An 18560-nucleotide genomic window follows, 5' to 3' on the forward strand; every position below is an offset into this window, starting at 1 on the left:
TTACCAAAGTACCTCACCAGGGAGGGCGCAGTTGCCAAACACAAAAGGAATACATGTTATTTGCATGAAAAGATGGTATTTATAAACTACTATACTTTCCAACAAGAAATACTTTTCAGACACCTCCATTCCAGAGGCGTTGACTTCTTGAGAGCAAATTACAGCTATTATTTAAAAAAAAAAAAAACCATTGCCATTGAGTTAAGTCTGACTCATAGTGACCCTATAGGACAGAGTAGAACTTCCCCACAGGGTTTCCAAGGAGTGCCTGGTGAATTTTAACTGCTGGCCTTTTGGTTAACAATTAAGCTTTTAACCGCTGTGCCATATTTACTGTACGGCAACGAAAAAAGGTAAATACTAACGTTTATCTTTATTCATCTTTAAAAAATGATTATTTTTTAAACTCAAATTAGTTTGTGACTCTCAGTCAACCACCACATCCTCATTAGAAATATACAAACTTTCTTAATGATATTTTTTTCCTGACTTACGTTGTTGTTAGTTGCCATCAAGTCTGCTCTACCTCAAGAGAACTCCATGCACAACAGAATGAAATGCTCCCAGGTACCACCCCCTCCTCACCTCACGGTCACTAGTTTTTTGTTTTCATGTAGCATATCAATCTTAACATCATTCAAAATAATCACTAGAGTATAATTCTAAATATTTACCAGGTGATTGAAAAGAAATAAATTTACTTTAATTGTCTGATAAGATAACCTATAAACATGGCAACAGAATGGCTGAACAACACATGGGCACAAGAGAAAGAGTAACAGCTTAATGTCAGTCTTTAAAATAACAATTGTAACATTAGAGTCCATCCAAATAACTATTGCTCTTCATTAAGAACAATATAGTTGTTAACTGATACTGAACCAATACAACAGATGACATTCTATTTCAGTCACACATAGGGCCAATTTATTCAATGATGGAAGAAACCTGACTGTTACTATGAAACATGGCCGGCATTTTTTTGGCCCAAGGAACCAGAGGCACACTAGTAAACAGACTATGAAGAGTAACTATTACTCTACTGATCTTCACTCTAATATATTTAGATGTAAATTTAAAATAAAAATCTGTAAGAAGCAAGCAGTTTATATGAGCTATTAGAGCACAAAATATGCAACTTGCAGTAAATATGGCTAGATAATGGAGTAGGGTAGCAATGCACATAATTTGCACTAAAATCCCATAAATCTTTCTGTACTCATTAGCATTTGGTTTAGTTTAATCACCAGACATTCTGATAAAACTGTCTAAAAAATACATTACGACAAATTCTAAATTACAAGTGAGTACCATCTGCTTACTTATACTATCTAGCCCAATGCTTTCCTTGTTAACACATCATTATCAAAAATAAAATATAAAGCAAAAGCCCAATTTATAAAATATGTATTTGAAAATTATTTATATAGCACAATTTCTAAATTATAAAGAATATGTGGTTTTTCACCTAGTTTAACTGTTCAAACACAAATTAACTCAGGGTTATTCAACAAAGCTTAAAATGAAATCTGCTAGTATTTTTAGTTGTCCTCTGCAAAATCTGTTGTACACGTTATTTCGTTATTCAGCTGTAGCGCAATAAAAGAATCTTTAATCCTAGTAAATACTATTTAATTTTTTCTTTCAATATGTGGACATCCAGAAAACATGTAATATTTCGATGCTGTTAACTTAAAATACAAACTTTTGTGCTCTTAATCCATCCTCATCTACCATAAATATTAATTTTGTAATTTTTCCAACAGTCCTTCTTCACCTAAAATAAGGTTTCTCAAACTCGGCTCTACAGACATACCTTGGAGATAACTGTAGATTTGGTTCCAGACCATTGCAATAAAGAGAGTCACAAGAGTGTTTATTTCCCAGTGCATATAAAAGCTATGTTTACACTATACTATTAAGTGTGCAATGGCATTATGTCTAAAAAATCAATGTACATACCTTAATTAAAAAATACTTTATTGCTAAAAAATGCTAATCATCATCTGAGTCTTCGTCAAATTGTAATATTTTTGCTGGTGGAGGGTCTTGCCTAGATATTGATGGCTGAAGACTAATCAAGGTGGTGTCTGCTGAAGCCTGTGGTGGCTGTGGCAATTTCTTAAAACAAGACAACAATGACGTTTGCCACATTAATTGACTCTCCCTTTTACGAAACATTTCTCCGTAGCACACAGTGCTATTTGATAGCATTTTACCCGAAGCAGAACTTTCAAAATTGGAGTCAAACATCTCAAACCCCGCTGCTGCTTTATCAACTACGTTTATGTAATATTCTAAATCCTTTGTTGTCATTTCAACAATGTGTACAGCACCTTCACCAAGAATAGATTCCATCTCAGGAAACCAATTCTACACTCATCCATAAGAAGCAACTCCTCATCCACTAAAGCTTTATCATGAGATTACAGCAATTCAGCCACGTCTTCAGGCTCTACTTCTAATTCCAGCTCTCCTGCTGTTTCCACCATATCTGCAGTTACTTCTTCCACTGAAGTCTTGAATCCCCCAAAGTCATCCATGAGGGTTGGAATCAACTTTTTCCAAACTCCTGTTGATGTTGATATTTTGACCTCCTCCCATGCATCGACATGTGTTCTTAATGGTATCTGGAATGGTGAATTCTTTCCAGAAGGTTTCCAATTTATTTTGCCCAGATCCATCAGAGGAATCACTATCTGTAGCAGCTATAGCCTTACAAAATGTATTTCTTAAGTAATAAGACTTGAAAGTAAAAATTATTCCTTGATCCACTGGCTACAGAATGGATGCTGTAACAGCAGGCATGAAAACAACATTAATCTCCTTGTATATTTCCATCAGAGCTCCCAGGTGAGCAGGTGCATTGTCAACAAGCAGTAATATTTTGAAAGAAATCTTTTTTTCCAAGTAGTAGGCCTCAACAGTGGGCTTAAAATATTTAGTAAACCACGTTGTAAACAGATTTGCGTCATCCAGTCCTTCTTGTTCTATTACAGAGTACAGGCAGAGTAGTTTTAGCATGATACTTAAGGCCCCTAGGATTTTCAAAAGGGCAAATGAACACTGGCTTCAGCTTAAAGTCACCAGCTACACAGCTCCTAACAACAAAATCAGCCTGTGCTTTGAAGATTTGACTCCAGGCATTGACTGTGAATTGACAGGTTTTCTGGCTATGAAAGTCTTAGGTGGCAACTTCTTCCAGTCTAAGGCTGTTTCGTCTACACTGAAAACCTGCTGTTCAGTGCAGCCCCTTCATCAGTTATCTCAGCTGGATCTTCTGGAGAACTTGCTGCAGCTCCTACAGCAGCACTTGTTGCTTCACCTTGCACTTTTATGTTACAGAGGTGGCTTCTTTCCTTAAACCTCATGCAACGTCCTCTCCTAGTTTCAAACTTCTGCAGCTTCCTCACCTCTCTGAGCCTTCACAGAATTGAAGAAGTTAGGCCTTGCTCTGTATTAGACTTTGGCTTAAGTTGTGGCTGGTTTAATCTTCTATACAGACGACTAAAACTTTCTCCATATCAGCAATAAGGCTGTTTCACTTTCTTACCATTCTTGTATTCACTGGAGTAGCACTTATAATTTCCTTCAAGAACTTTTCCTTTGCACTCACAACTTGGCTAACTGTTTGGCATCAAGAGGCCTAGCTTTCAGCCTCTCTCAGCTTTTGATGTGCCTTCCTCATTAAGCTTAATCATTTCTAGCTTTTGGTTTAAAGTGAGAGACGTGTGACTCTTCCTTTCACTTGAATAGTTAGAGGCCATTGTGGGGTTATTAACTGGCCTAATTTCAGTATTGTCATGTCTCAGGAATAGGGAGGTCTGAGGAGAGGGAGAAGAGGGGGAGGAACAGCCAGTCGGTGGAGGACTCAGAACATACAAAATTTATCGATTAAGTTCCCGGTCTTATATGGGTGTGGTTCATAATGCCCCAAAACAATTACAATAGTAATATCAAAGACCACTGATCACAGATCACCGTAGGAGATGTAATAATAATGAAAAAGCTTGAAATATTGAGCAAATTACCAAAATGTGACACAGAGACACAGACTGAGCACATGCTGTTGGGAAAATGGTGCCAAGAGACTCGCTCAGACCCGGGTTGCCTAAAACCTTCAATTTCTAAAAAACACATTATCTGTGAAGTACAATAAAGCAAGCACGAGAAAACAAGCCGAGCCTGTATGACGTTTTGAGCCACGTAATTCTTTGTTGTGGGGTGCTGCTCTATGCATGGTAGAATGTTTGGCAGCATCCCCGATCTCTACCCACAAAACGCCAGTAGCAGCCCCCCAGCTGTGAAAACCAAAAATGTTTCCTGACATTGACAAATATTCCCCAAGGGACAAAATAATCTCCAGTTGAGAACTACTGATCTAAAGACTGATAAAAAGGCAACCGCCACTCTTAAATCCTCGTAATAAATTTACACACAAAGTATATAAACTAAATACTGGCCCACACCACTATTAAGGCATGTCTTACAAAGAATTCCGTAGAGATGATTTCAGTACTTACCTATATAATCTTATTTCCATCAGCACAGAAGATAACATTTATAATCTTTTTTTTTTTTTAATCAGTTTTCAAAGAATTTTCCCAGTATCATCCATGAAAAGAAATAAAGGTTACTGGATCCTAACTGGAATCTACACTGAAAAATTTGAGCAACAAAGCTACATGGTCTGAAATTACAATGTACCAAGAAGTGACTGATTCCCTACATATTTTCTAATGTCTTGATGTGTAAACTGCTATTTTGTCCAGTGTTATTAAATGATAGGAACCCTGGTAGTGCAATGGTTAAGAGATTGGCTGTTAACCAAAAAGTGGGCAGTTTAAATCCACCAGTCACTCCTTGGAAACCCTACGAGGCAGTCCTATATTGTCCTATAGGGTTGCTATGAGTTGGATTCGAGTCATCGGCAATGCAGTTTTTTTATTAAAAGATATGCTAATGAATATAAAACAGCAATGTTAACTACATCACCATTTACCCACAAACACTAACCATACTGCAGTTACTGTTTGCTGAAATGCACTTCTTGTCATCGCACCACTGGCACCCATTTGTATTGGCTGTACAGCTGGCACAATCTGCGTATCTATAACATCTGTCATCAGAAGCAGCTGTAATACAAATGGGACACAACACATCAGGAGGAATACGAGAATGTCACACTTCTTAATTTACGTATTTATAACATCTGCTTAAGAATCACTAAGGCATTTTTTAACAACATTTATGACCTTAAATACAAAAATAAGTTTCCCGATATGAAATTAACTTTGTAGCTTAATTGTGTTTCGGGGTTGTAGATACTTCCTACCACAATCTATCTTAATTACTCATTCCACCAGGATTCCGCAGCCATTTAAAATTCACATATTGTGAAATGGGCAAAAGTGCTTATTGGTATTTTATTGAACATATTACTAAACACCTAAAAGAAAATATCATAAAGACACTTGTTTACAAATTCATTCTTCATAAAGATATTTAGAGACACCTGAGTTAATATAGATTAGTAAATCTATAAAATACATTTGTTAATTATAGCATCAAAAATGAGTAAAATCCCCCACTCATTTAAAGAAAATTGATTTTTTAATCCTAATCATTCATAAATAAATAAATATTTACTGCTAACTTTTCAGAAGTCTGATTTATTTATTCAACATTTTTATAAGCAGTATGAAACTAGAACATTGGTCATCAAATTCTAGAAATACTTTTAATTTTATAGTCTGGCTTGGCAATAATTCAGGAAGAAAAAATACTAACAAATGCAGAATAAATCACTTCATTTTATTTTATTTCTTAGAAGCACAAATTTCTTAGAAATGACGTATTTGAAAGCATTTTTTACTTATAAAGGAAAATAATTCATTCATATATATGTATATACAAGACTCCTATAAAAATATTTTATACATTATATATATTTCAAAAAACTAAAAATAGCTAATAAAATATTAACTTATTAATTGCTGTTAAGTTCAAACATAAGATTTAGTAATTACAGATTTGAATTTTTAATTTCTGAAAGCTACTCAGATAATTCTCATAAGCAAAATGAATCTTTTCCACCTCTAACAAAGTACACAATTTTTGCTGACAAAGAGGGAGAAAAAAAAAAAAAGAACCTTACATGTTTTAGGAGGGCACTTTGCTCTAAGAATATTATTAGTATTCCCAGTTTCCCAAGATTCACAGTGATTTTTATTCCAAATACATTTTATCCCCGGGCCAGCATTTTTACAAAATTCTTCATCTCTGAAAGCCTTGCAATTTGGAGGCTTGTAGACAAGGATATCATTAAGGAGTACACTAGAAAATCCCCCAAATATATACATGGACCTATTAAAAATAAAACAAGAATCTTAAAAAAATATATTTATTAAAAGTCTAATGTACTAGTTTTTAAAAATTAACATAAATTTAAACACGTATTTTATATTATTTTTAAATACTTATGTCAGCACTCTTCTTTCAAAATCGTATCTCTAACATACAATATATGAAGGCAACAAGTGAGCTATTATAAGATTTCTTGAAGATTTTCCAGATAAAACGTGAAATATTATTACATAGGTCTTAGTATATTAAGAAAATATTAAGTCTTCAAAACGTGTTTATCAGTAAGACAAGAAAGGAGAAGGAACAAAGATTAGATACAGCATTCTTTTGATCAGGAAAATAACCACTATTTTAACAAGGTGGGAGACAATTTTTTAAAAAATAGATAATAGCTATACATGGGTAATAAAATACACTCTAGAAATGCTGTCTTCAATTATACTTTACGAATACAGATACAGAAATCAAATAAAGCGCTCTTATGGTGTTTTATTCTCTCTTTTAAAATAAAAAGAACAAGAGTAAAATAATCAACAACATTTTCAAACAATCACTGAATTAATTAATACTACCAGCGCTAAAGAAGTTTGGCATGTCCTCAAAACCACATTTTTTTGAATTTCTGGAAATATTAATATAATAAATAGGAAGGATGAGAAAAAGCTTCAAGAATATCTTTTATATTTTAAAAAGCAAGCAGCAGAATTTTTCCATAGAGAAGCCTATTATTATCATCTTGAAAGCCAAATGGTATCAGTTACATAGTTTCTTTGTTATTAATTTCTAGCTGTTTTTAGTATCAAGTCATTATGTGGTAATACTGGGGAAATTTTACATAATTAGGATAAGGCAGCAATAAAATGAACTTTTAAAGATGGCATTATAAATTACAAAGTTTAAACTACTAAATGAGCTAGTGTATTGTTTACTGCCACTTGAATCCAAATTATAAAAATCACATTAGCTTAAAGGAGGAAGGTAACTTAATGATGATCCAGTTCAAATCTCCAATAGATATGAGGATTCTAAAATCCAGAAATGTAAAGTGACTTGTTAAAACCACATGTTTAGTTAATGACAGAGCTAAAATGAGAATCTAATTCTTTTCACTTTCCCCATTCTCCTTGGTAAAAATATGGGGCTATCCTCTCTATCATTTCACTTCGATCTTTTTTAAGGAAAAGTCATTCCTTAACTAGTCTCTGAAAAAAGGAAAGAAGGCAGGATGATTTCAAAAGAGTATCTGAAGTTTTATCTCAGCACCTTTCCTTTGACTACTCAGTACTCTCTTTTCCCTTGGCCCATGTTGTTGTCATATGCCATCAAGTCAATTCCCACTCAGAGGACCGTACAGGACAGAGTAGAGCTGGCCCATAGGGTTTCTAAGGCTGTGTTCTTTACAGAAGCAGACTGTCACATCTTTCTCCCATCCTTGGCCCTTAAACATATTTAAATAAAAATGAATGAAGGGTGTGGTTAATGAACCAAAATTTAGCCCACAGTAGGGCTACACAGAATTCCACTCCATTAAGCACAAACAACAATTTTAAAAAGGATAACAGAACATGTGGCTAGTATGACTAAAACCCCTAACCCTCCAAAAATGGCAAATACGCTTCCTTTACCCATTAATGACAACTGCAGAGTGTCCAAATCTGTTGACATCTCTATGAAGATTTGGTTTGGGTAATATTTTCCATTCATCACAAGCTAGAAAAAGGAAAACAGAAAACAAAAAAAAAAGAGGAATTAAGATGAATACTATAAAATATTCATTGGCCAAATTAAAGATACAATACTTAAAAATCAAGAAACAAAAAATTTGGTCTCTTGCTAATTTTCTGTGATCTACAATTTAGTATCATTACTCAATTAGCAATATTCCTTAAATAAAGATAACTTCTGCCTAAAATTCTCACAAATAATTTTACGTGTCTGAGAATAAAGGGAATGAAAGAAATGAAATTAGATGTACTTTATGTTAGAAGATAATTTCAATGACATACCATTTTTATTAAATAAATCCAGGTTTCTATAGTAAAATTCAAGAACACTAATACTGAATCAATTAGAAAGTTAAATCACTAAATGAAATTTTACACGTACAAATAAAAAAGTAAATGGATTACATAATATTCACTCAAAGAATGCCTGAAAACAGAACCATCAGATAAAACATTCAAATCTTTAACAATATATTTCAAAAGCATAGTTTTCACATTACAGATGAGAAGGATTTCAGTTGCAAAAAAACTAGATAAAAAAATTAAAGCAAATAATTCATGAGCTACATACAGACTATGGAAAGTAAAATGGTTACGAAAAGTGTATACCATTCCAATGTAACCTAAAATAGACACATACACTAACACAGATTTAGAGATTTTAAATAACTTAGCATTCAAGGAGTAGGGACATTTGCAGGATGGTGTTTTAGATTCCGTCAGCTTAGATATATATAAACAAAGGCAGGCTTGGTATTTAATAAAAGTATATCATGTAAGAAACCTTTTAAAAACAAATTTAGTTATTTTTAGGTTTTTTTTTTTTTATAGATGCCCTTACAGAAGAAAGTAATCTAAAGTATAGTTAGTTATAAAAGTTAAAATTTTAATGAATTACTTGTTTTCCTATTTAATAAATTATGTCTATAACACTAATAATAAAATAATAAATTGGTTTTCCTTCAATATTCTTACTAGTGAAGAGAAAAGGAATTACAAACAACAAAACTGCAGTTTAGAAAATGAAGCTGTAAGACTGAGAGCTATATAAGGACATCTTGAGTTATATTTCCCAACGTGTATTCCAAGAACACAAATTCCCCAAACTGGTGTATTCTTAGTTTGTATTATCTCTGTCTTTAGTTCACAAAGTATATTTTTATATTAAAAATCTCAAAACAGATGGTACAAAGGTACAGAAGCCCCTTAATTTTACTTAACACAGTGTTTTCCCAATGCTTTTTTTTTTTTTCTCCATAGGAAGCATTTTCCCATAACATCCATCAACATCCCAAAGAGCCAGTGCTCTGAAGATCACAGTTTGAGAAATGCTATCACAGAAGCTTATACGTGAAGATTAAGTCTCACATTTCACATGCAGGAGTTCATTTAAGAAATGTGCACTATATGTACATACTATCATAAAACTTGCAAAGTCCTTCCATCTACATAATTCTAAATGGTTATCTAAAAGAATTCATTAAAGTTGTTTAAGTATTTCCCTATATTAGAAATGAATAATTATACCTCAAAAAAGTTAAGTGATTTGCCTAAGGTCTATTCAACTATATCTGTTTTTCCTTAATTTATGTTTATGGATGTTTGATATTATAAAGGTATACTGATAGGATTCTGAAAGATTGTTCTCATTTGGGCAGGGGGTGGTCCTGTCATGGGCACAGGCTTTGTAAAAGAATGAGATGTAAATGTAAAAGACAGCTTAATGAGTTAAGGCAGATAAATCTCAATCCTTCCACTCATTCCAAACCTAAACACACACACACATACACACCCCATGTAGGCACTGATTTATAAGCTGTTGACTATGTGTTCCAACAACAGCAATGCAGACAACTGAAGATGCTTCAAGAAAATTAAACAGAAAAGAAAGTGAGTCAAAGGATAGAGTAGGAGTTCCAGAAAACAGTTTATTATAAAAATCTCCAAAGAGAAAGTACCTTCAAGGTCATTTTGGGACATCTGAAGTTAGAAAAGAGAACGATCCAACAATCTGAGTCTACCTAAGGCTAAGTTATATAAAAAAAAAAAAAAAAAAAAGTATGTATTTATACAACCAAGCAGAAGAAAGGAAGGAAAGTGGGTTTTCTAGACAAGAATTGTAGAAAACGTTCAGAAAACCATCTAAGGAGTAAGATAAAGGATCTGAGAGACTAAAGACCAGCATTAACTAAAACTTGGGCTTTTTGAAGATTTCTTCCAACTCTATAAGCCAACATCTTTTGGAGGAGAGATGAAATTTTTTCAACACACAGAATACTCTGAAGAAAAGTTTTAAAACACCTACGTACCACTACCCAGCTTTGTCAAAATCCAATGTTTTGCCATGCTTATGCTGTTTTTTTGTTTGTTTGTTTAAGAAATAAAATATTACAGATATGGGAAGTTCCCTGCATACTCCCTCCCCAATTCCAGTTTATTTCTGCCTTCTTTAGAAGCAACCACTATCCCATATTTACTTAGACATGATACTTACAACATATACATAATATTTTGTAGGTTGTAAAACTTTATATTGATATAAATGATAACATACCATATGTAGCCTTCTGCAAATTTGTTTTTTTCATTTAACCCTTGAAATTTACATATACATGTGGCAGTACGTGTTCATTTTAACCATGTTATAATATTTTATGACTATTTTATGACTATACCAACACATATTTATCCACTAAACTGTTAATGGTCATTTGACCTTTTTTTAATATTTTTGAATTTACTGTTGAAGTTTTTTGCCCATTTTTCTATTTGATTTTTATCTTTTTTTATGGTTTAAAGAATTGTTTATTATATATTATGAATACCAATCTTTTGTTGGTTATATGCATTACCACATCCTCTCCCATACTATACCTTGTCTTTCACTTTAGTCTATGAAGACTGATTTTACAGAAAGGTTATGTCTTAACTTGGTCAGATGTACTATTTTCCTTATGATTTGTGCTTTTTACTGCCTGACCCAAGATTTAAAAGACAATCTCTTTGATTTTCTTCTAAAGGTTTTACAGTTTGGCTTTTACTATTTTGGTCTTCAGTCCATTTGGAATTAATTTTTGCATATATTGTTGGGATCTAATTTAATTATTTTCTATATAGATAATCACTTCTCCCAGAACCGTATTTGAACTTTTATCCTTTTTGATATAAACATTAGCGTCATGAAAGTGAAAAAAATAATAATAATAAATCAAAGTACACAAGTCCCAGCAGAACAGAAACATCATAAAATCTGTTGCCATTGGGCCAATTTTGACTCATAGTGACCCTACGGTAATAAAAATTTAATTACACACGAGAGCAATTAATTCAGATAAACAATAATAGAACATAGTTCTGCTTCTAGAAGTTCTCTGCCTTTTCAACATATGTGGTGGTAGAAGAGGAAGGCTTTATTATTATCCCCAAGGCATCTCCTTCAATTATACTAAATGTTTTAAAGAATTACATACAATATTTGTGGTAGCCAGTGGTGCTGTTCAGCAAATATTCCACTTCTCTTTTCTTTAGGCACAAGGTGAAATTATACTTCCACATCTTCGGGAAGCTGGGAGTGGCCATGTGACTTGCTTTGGCCAATGAAATGAAGGAGCTGAAACATCCCCTTTATTTTGGGATGCAATTGTTTAATTGTTAATGAAAGGTAAGGCAATACTCTATTACTCCTTCCACAGGTAATTGTGGAAGACCATGTCCTGGATCCCTGAGTGATGACAATGGGCAAATGTGCCCTGCCAACCAACACTGGATGTGTATCATGAGTGATAAACTTATATTAACACTAATACTTTAAAATTTGAGGAATTGTGGTGGACATGATATGTGCTCTCAGATCATCATTCCAAGAAGGATTTGTTGTCTGAGTTTCTGGGAGTGCTGTTGAATAGTTGTCAGCTACAAGCTCCTTCAGGAATTGCCTCATCAGCAGAGATCACTTCCCTCAAGGTCACATGCTTCCAAGAATGACCCACATGCAATAACTGACCAACACAGGGACATAAAGGCCTGGCCATGTCAGTCCAACATGGGACTACTCTGAGAGCATCCACCATATAAGATGCTTTAAAAAAAAAAAAACAAGAAATATATGTCTCAGACAGCTGACCTTAGCCAGTCTCTACCACAGGCCTCCTCAGTGGTAGCACAATGGGCACATAAACAAAGTGGCCATGATGGCAGATATGGAGGCTATTCAGAAGTCCAACAGCATGTACTCCTTCATAACAAAGTGGATGTAACTACTGCTGCCACCAAATGTCCAACTTGACAGCAAGAGACCAGTGATGATACCCTGATATGACCATTCCTCAAAAGACCAACTGGACGCTTGGTGGCAAGTTGACTACACTGGATCCCTTCAACCCTGGAAGGACCAACAATTCATTACATCCAGAACAGAAAGATACTCCAAGAATAGGTTTTCTTTTCCTGCCCATAGCATTCTAAATATGGGTCTTCTTTTCTTGCCTATAATATGTTTTAACCAGCACCACTATCTGAGGAATTACAGAATGTTTGAGCAATTAGCAAGGGATCTCACATAATCAGAAGAACTACTTTACAGCAAAGGAGGTGAAGGAATAGGCCCATTACCATGGGATCTGCTAGGTCCCAAACCACAATACCTGATAGAACTTTGGACAGGCACAGTAGAAGCACCAGAATGAAGGAAAATTTTTGTTCTTCTATTTTTTTTTCCTGAATTCTTCTATTGCTTTGTCTGTAGAAGAATTCAGGAAAATAATACAAGAACAAAACATCGAAACAAATAAACAATTAGAAATCACACATAGACAGCAATTAGAAATTCAAAAGATAACAAAATTTCAGAAATGAACAACTCAATAGAACCTTCCAGGAGCAAATTTGAAATAATAGAAGATGGAATCAGCAAGGCTGAAGACAAATTCATGGATGCCATTTTGCTTGAGGAAAAATCAGAGAAAAGAATGAAGAAAAGTGACAAAAACGTAGGAATTATGTAGGACACAATCAAGAGCAAAAAAAATCTGCATGTGATCTGAGTTCCAAAACAGGAGGAAAAAATGGAAAACACAGAGAAGATTGAAGACTTGCTGGCAGAAAACTTCCCAAATGTTAGGAAAGAAGAAAAGTGGACCATCCAAGATGCTCAGTGAACACCATATAGGATAGACCCCAAAAGAAAGTCACCAAGACATACCATAGTCACACTTGCCAACCAAAGACAAAAAAAGGAATTCTGAGAGCAGCTTGAGAAAACAAAAAGTCACATACAAAGGGGAAACGATAAGACTAAACTCTGATTACTCATCAGAAACTATGTAGCAAGAAGGCAATGGCATGACATATATAAAACCTTGAAAGAAAAAAAACCTCCAACCAAGAATAATATATCCTGCAAAACTCTCTCTCAAATATGATGGCAAAATTAGGACATTTCCAGATAAACAGAAATTAATGGAATTAGTAAAAACCAAACCAAACTTACAAAAAATATTAAAGGGGATCTTTTGGCTAGAGAACCAACAACATCAGACAACAACCAAAGTCTAGGACACAGGACAGCACATCAGCCAGATACCAAACTAAGTAAAGAACTCTCAATAATAAAATGAAGCTAAACACTTAAAACACGGAAACAGAGACATCAATCTGTAAATGATGAGAATGTCAAAACAATAAAAAGGGGAATAAACAGTGTCAGTATGTTGTTGTTTTGTTGTTAGGTGCTATTGAGTTGGTTCCAACTCATAGTGACCCTATGTACAACAGAACAAAACACTGCACTGTCCTGTGTCATCCTCATAATCATTGTTATGCTTGGGTCCATTGTTGCAGCCACTGTGTCATCCATCTCATTGAGGGTCTTCCTCTTTTTCATTGACCCTCTACTTTACCAAGCATGATGTCCTTCTCTAGGAACTGATCCCTTCTGATAACATGTCCAAAGTATGTGAGGCACAGTCTCACCATTCTTGCTTCTAAGGAGCCCTGGAGTCGCAGTGGTTCAGTTCTTGGCTGCTAACCAAAAGGGTAGCAGTTTGAATCCACCAGCTGCTCCTTGGAAACCCTATGGGGCAGTTCTACTCTATGAGTTGGAATCAACAAGATGGCAGTGATAGTGTAAGTATAGAACTTTCAAATGGAGAGGAAGTCAAGGTGATATCAAGTAATAAAAGACTGATTCAAACTCAGGAAGAAAAGAGTAAATTTCAAGGTAACCACAAAGAAAGTTAACAAACCTACTTATCAGCATAAGAAAGAAGAAAAACATAGTCTCAGTAAACACAAAGTCTATAAATAACAAAAGAAATGAAAAGAGAATCCACAAACAAAAGAAACTCAGCAAGGAAAGTAAAAGCAACAAAGAAAACGTGAGCACCACAAAAAAAAGCACAATATGACAGCAATAAATTCATACCTATCAATAAACACACTGAACGTAAATGCCTTAAAGAGTCAGAGAGTGGCAGAATGAATAAAAAACATGACCCATCAATATGATGTCTAAAAGAGACACATCTTAGACACAAAGACATAAATATATTAAAAAATCAAAGGATAGGAAAAATATATCAAGCAAACAGTAACCAAAAAAGGTCAGGAGTGGCATTACTAATCTCAGATAAAACAGACTTTAAGACAAAATCCACCTAAAAGACAAGTAAGGACAATGATTAAAGGGACGATCCACCAAGAAGGCATAACTTTAATAAATACCTACGTACCCAACGACAGAACTCCAAAATACATAAAACAAACTCTAACAGCACCAAAAAGAGAAATAGACAGCTCCACAATAATAGTAGGAGACTTCAACGCACCACTCTTGGTAAAGGTCCGAACATCTAGAAAGAAACTTAACAAAGATACAGAAGAGCTAAAGGCCAAAATCAACTAACTTGACCTTAGAGATATATATAGAACAGTCCACCCAACAGCAGCAAAGCATACATTCTTTTCCAAAGCACATGGAACATTCTCTAGAATAGACCACATTTTAGGCCACAAAGCTACCCTCAATAAAATCCAAAATGCTGAAATAACACAAGACATTCTTTCTTACCATATCATAAAGTAGAAATCAGTAACAGAAAGAACAAGGAAAAAAATCAAATACATAGAAACTGAATGACACCTTGCTTAAAAACAACTGATTAATAGAAGAAATCAAAGAGGGGAATCAAAAAATTCCTAGAATCAAATGAGAAAGAAACGACCTCTGGGACACAGCAAACCCAAACCCAGTGCCATCGAGTCGATTCCGACTCATAGCAACCCTACAGGACACAGTAGAACTGTCCCATAGAGTTTCCAAGTAGCGCCTGGCGGATTCAAACTGCCGACCCTTTGGTTAGCAGCCATAGCACTTAACCACTACGCCACCAGGGCTTCTGGGACATAGCAAAGGCAGTGCTTAAACATCAATTTGTACCAATAAACACACGTATCAAAAAAGAAGAATGGGCCAAAATCAAAACGTTAGCCCTACAACTAGAACAAATAGGAAGAGACTGGCAAAAGAAGCTACAGTCACCAGAAGAAAGGAAATAATAAAAATTAGAGCAGAAATAAATGAAATACAGGACAGAAAAACAATAGAAAGAATCAGTAAGACCAAAACTTGGTTCTTTGAAAAGATTAACAAAATTGACAAACAACTGGCAAAACTGACAGAAGAAAAACACAAGATGAAGCAAATACCCCAAATAAGAAATGAGATGGGGGACATTACAACATACCCAATTGCAATAAAAAAGATCACAACAGAATACTATGAAACGTACTCTAACAAATTTAAGAACCTAGAGGAAACAGACACATTTACAGAAACACACTATCTATCTAAACAAACACAAACTGAGATAGAAAATCTGAACAGACCCATAATAAGAGAAGAGAGTGAAGGGGCAATTAAAAAAAAAAAAAAACTCCCAACAACAAAAAAGCCCTGGCTCAGACAGCTTCAATAGAGAATTCTACCAAACATTCAGAGAAGAGCTCACACCAGTACTACTCAAACTATTTCAGAGCATAGAAAAGAAATATTCCTGAATTCATTCTATGAAGCCAGCATAACCCTGATACCAAAGCCAGGCAAAGACAACACAAAAAAAAGAAAATTACAGACCATTATCTCTCAGGAATATAGATGCAAAAATCCTTTACCAAAATTCTTGCCAGTAGATCTCAGCAAACCAAAAACCAAACCAAACCCAGTGCCATCGAGTTGATTCCAACTCATAGCGACCCTAAAGGACAGAGTAGAACTGCCCGATACAGTTTCCAAGGAGCGCCTGGCGGATCCGAATTGCCAACCCTTTGGTTAGCAGCCATAGCACTTAACCACTATGCCACCAGATCTCAGCATCATATCAAAAAATAATAATAATAATACACCACTACCAATGATGGTTCAACATTAGAAAATCAATCAACGTAATTCGCCACACAGAGAGAATGCAGGATACACCTTAAATGAAATACCTTTAAATGGTGCTATGTTTCCAATAGAAAGAACACACAGGTCCAGGAACCAAGGGGTCAAAGCCGCTCCTAGTTAAAGTCCTGGTCCCCAAAGGAGAAATACTTCAGACCAGGGACATAGTAATGGCCTGGATGTTTCATCCTAATGACAGACAACTCTTGAGTGGTCATTTCCACTCCACAGTTCCCCATGGAGTTGGCTAAGACTGTTAAGTTTACATCACAGCTTGACTTATTCCTGTACACAAACCTGCTTCCTCCTCCTCCCTTCCACAGATGTTGGCCCTGAACACTAAACTCTGTCTCAGGGTTTGCTTCCCAGAGAACCCAAACTGTGACAGTGTTTGTCATTGCAGTATAACCTAACCTACCCTGACTGGTACAATCAATGTGAATTTTCCTCTGCAGTCTCTTAAAAGAGCAGGCAAATTGTTTTCACTCAAAATTGTTAGAAGGAATATAATTTAACCTGGAAGCTTATGAAAAGCTAATTTAAGCTAAGAAACTTTTGCAACTATAGATACAGTAATTCATGCTTACTGATATTATTTGCCCACCTGCAAGGTCTTTTCTATAGAATGGAAAGAGAAAAAAGATAAGAGCAGTTATTTCAAATAGGGTTTCCACTTATCTCTTCCAGCTTTTGCAATAACTACTGAACAGAATGTTGAGCTAGATAAATTCTGCTACTCAGTTTTCACATTCTTGATCAGGATACTCTGTAAAACACAGATTGGTTTCCCTGTAAGATGCAGAAGTTATCAAATGCCGTAAAGCTCAATACTGAATTAATATAATTTGTTTACATGTAGGCTCTATTCTCATGCTTACATTATAAAGTCTCTTACATTATTAATACGTATTACTGAAATCTATAATTACATTTCTTGCCAAAAAGAAAATATATTTCGAGAGCACTCAGGCCATTATCACTTTATAAATAGTTCAAGGCTAGACAAATTAAAGCAAATTTCATGTGGATATTGGCATCATGAAAATTGACAGAAGCACCATTCCATACCAAAAGAAGAGCTCAGGAGAATAAAAGCTAAAGTAAAAGATGCTCCCTGGAACAGAGATTTAAAAAAAAAAAAAAAAAAACCTGTGCTTCAAAGTACTAAACATTAACTTACAAACTGCACACTCATACACATAAGATCAAAAAGTTAGAGTTGCTATTTTCCCAAACGCAAATTTCAGCAACAAGAATACTGTGTTGTCAGAACTGTCTACCCATGAGGTGCCACCCAATCACATTAAAAACATAAGCTGAAATTTAGAGACTGGTTTATATTCTCAATTGTGCATAAATTAGTATGGAAAATGCATACTCATTGGTTAAGGTTTCCTACAAATACTTGTGTTTTTCCATGAGACTACACCTCTATAATACTTTAAGGACACACTTAAAAAAGTCTTTTATTATTCCACTTGAAATGCAAATTCTTAAGTCAGTCTTAATTGCACAGTCAAAATATGCTACAAAAAGCACATACATTGTGTGTTTAAAGACTCAAAACTGGATGAAAAAAAGAAAAACATTTATTAACCATTTAGATACTTCACAAATATTTATTTATTACAAATAGGATACCAAATTTCTGGATGCTGCCAAAAATCTTTTCCACTGCCTCTGTTAAAATGATGTTTCACTGGGGTTTTTCCCTAGGTCAAAATTTCTCTTATTATTCTAAAATGTGCACGTTTTCCCTGTTGTTGTGGTAGTGGTGGTTGTTGTTAGGTCCCATCACGTAAGTTCCAACTCATAGCGACGCTATGCACAACAGAGCAAAGCACTGCCTGGTCCTGGTCCATCCTCATAATCATTGCTATGTTTGAGCCCATTGCTGTAGCCACAGTTTCAATCCATCTCATTATCTCACTCATACCCACAGCTCCTCTCAGGATTTTATTCACTGGTTAAAAAGCTAAACAAGCTAAGTTAGTCAGAGTATGGGCAGAGGCACTAAAACCAAGGGAGCA

At 34.8% G+C, this 18560-nt stretch overlaps 1 protein-coding gene across 2 annotated transcripts in view; it reads right to left on the bottom strand.

The window, feature by feature from the left end:
- Positions 1-18560, bottom strand: part of ATRNL1 (attractin like 1) — a 697793-nt gene that overhangs the window by 549574 nt on the left and 129659 nt on the right. For both annotated transcript variants that reach the window (XM_023546681.2, XM_003409111.4), the window contains 3 exons: positions 7992-8076; positions 6158-6366; positions 5017-5135 (listed from right to left, as the gene is read on the bottom strand). In XM_023546681.2, coding sequence (XP_023402449.2) covers positions 5017-5135; positions 6158-6366; positions 7992-8076 — 413 coding nt within the window. The remainder of the gene's footprint in view (positions 1-5016; positions 5136-6157; positions 6367-7991; positions 8077-18560) is intronic.

The sequence above is a fragment of the Loxodonta africana genome, chromosome 16 (genome assembly GCF_030014295.1).
Source record: "Loxodonta africana isolate mLoxAfr1 chromosome 16, mLoxAfr1.hap2, whole genome shotgun sequence".
Classification (NCBI taxonomy): domain Eukaryota; kingdom Metazoa; phylum Chordata; class Mammalia; order Proboscidea; family Elephantidae; genus Loxodonta; species Loxodonta africana.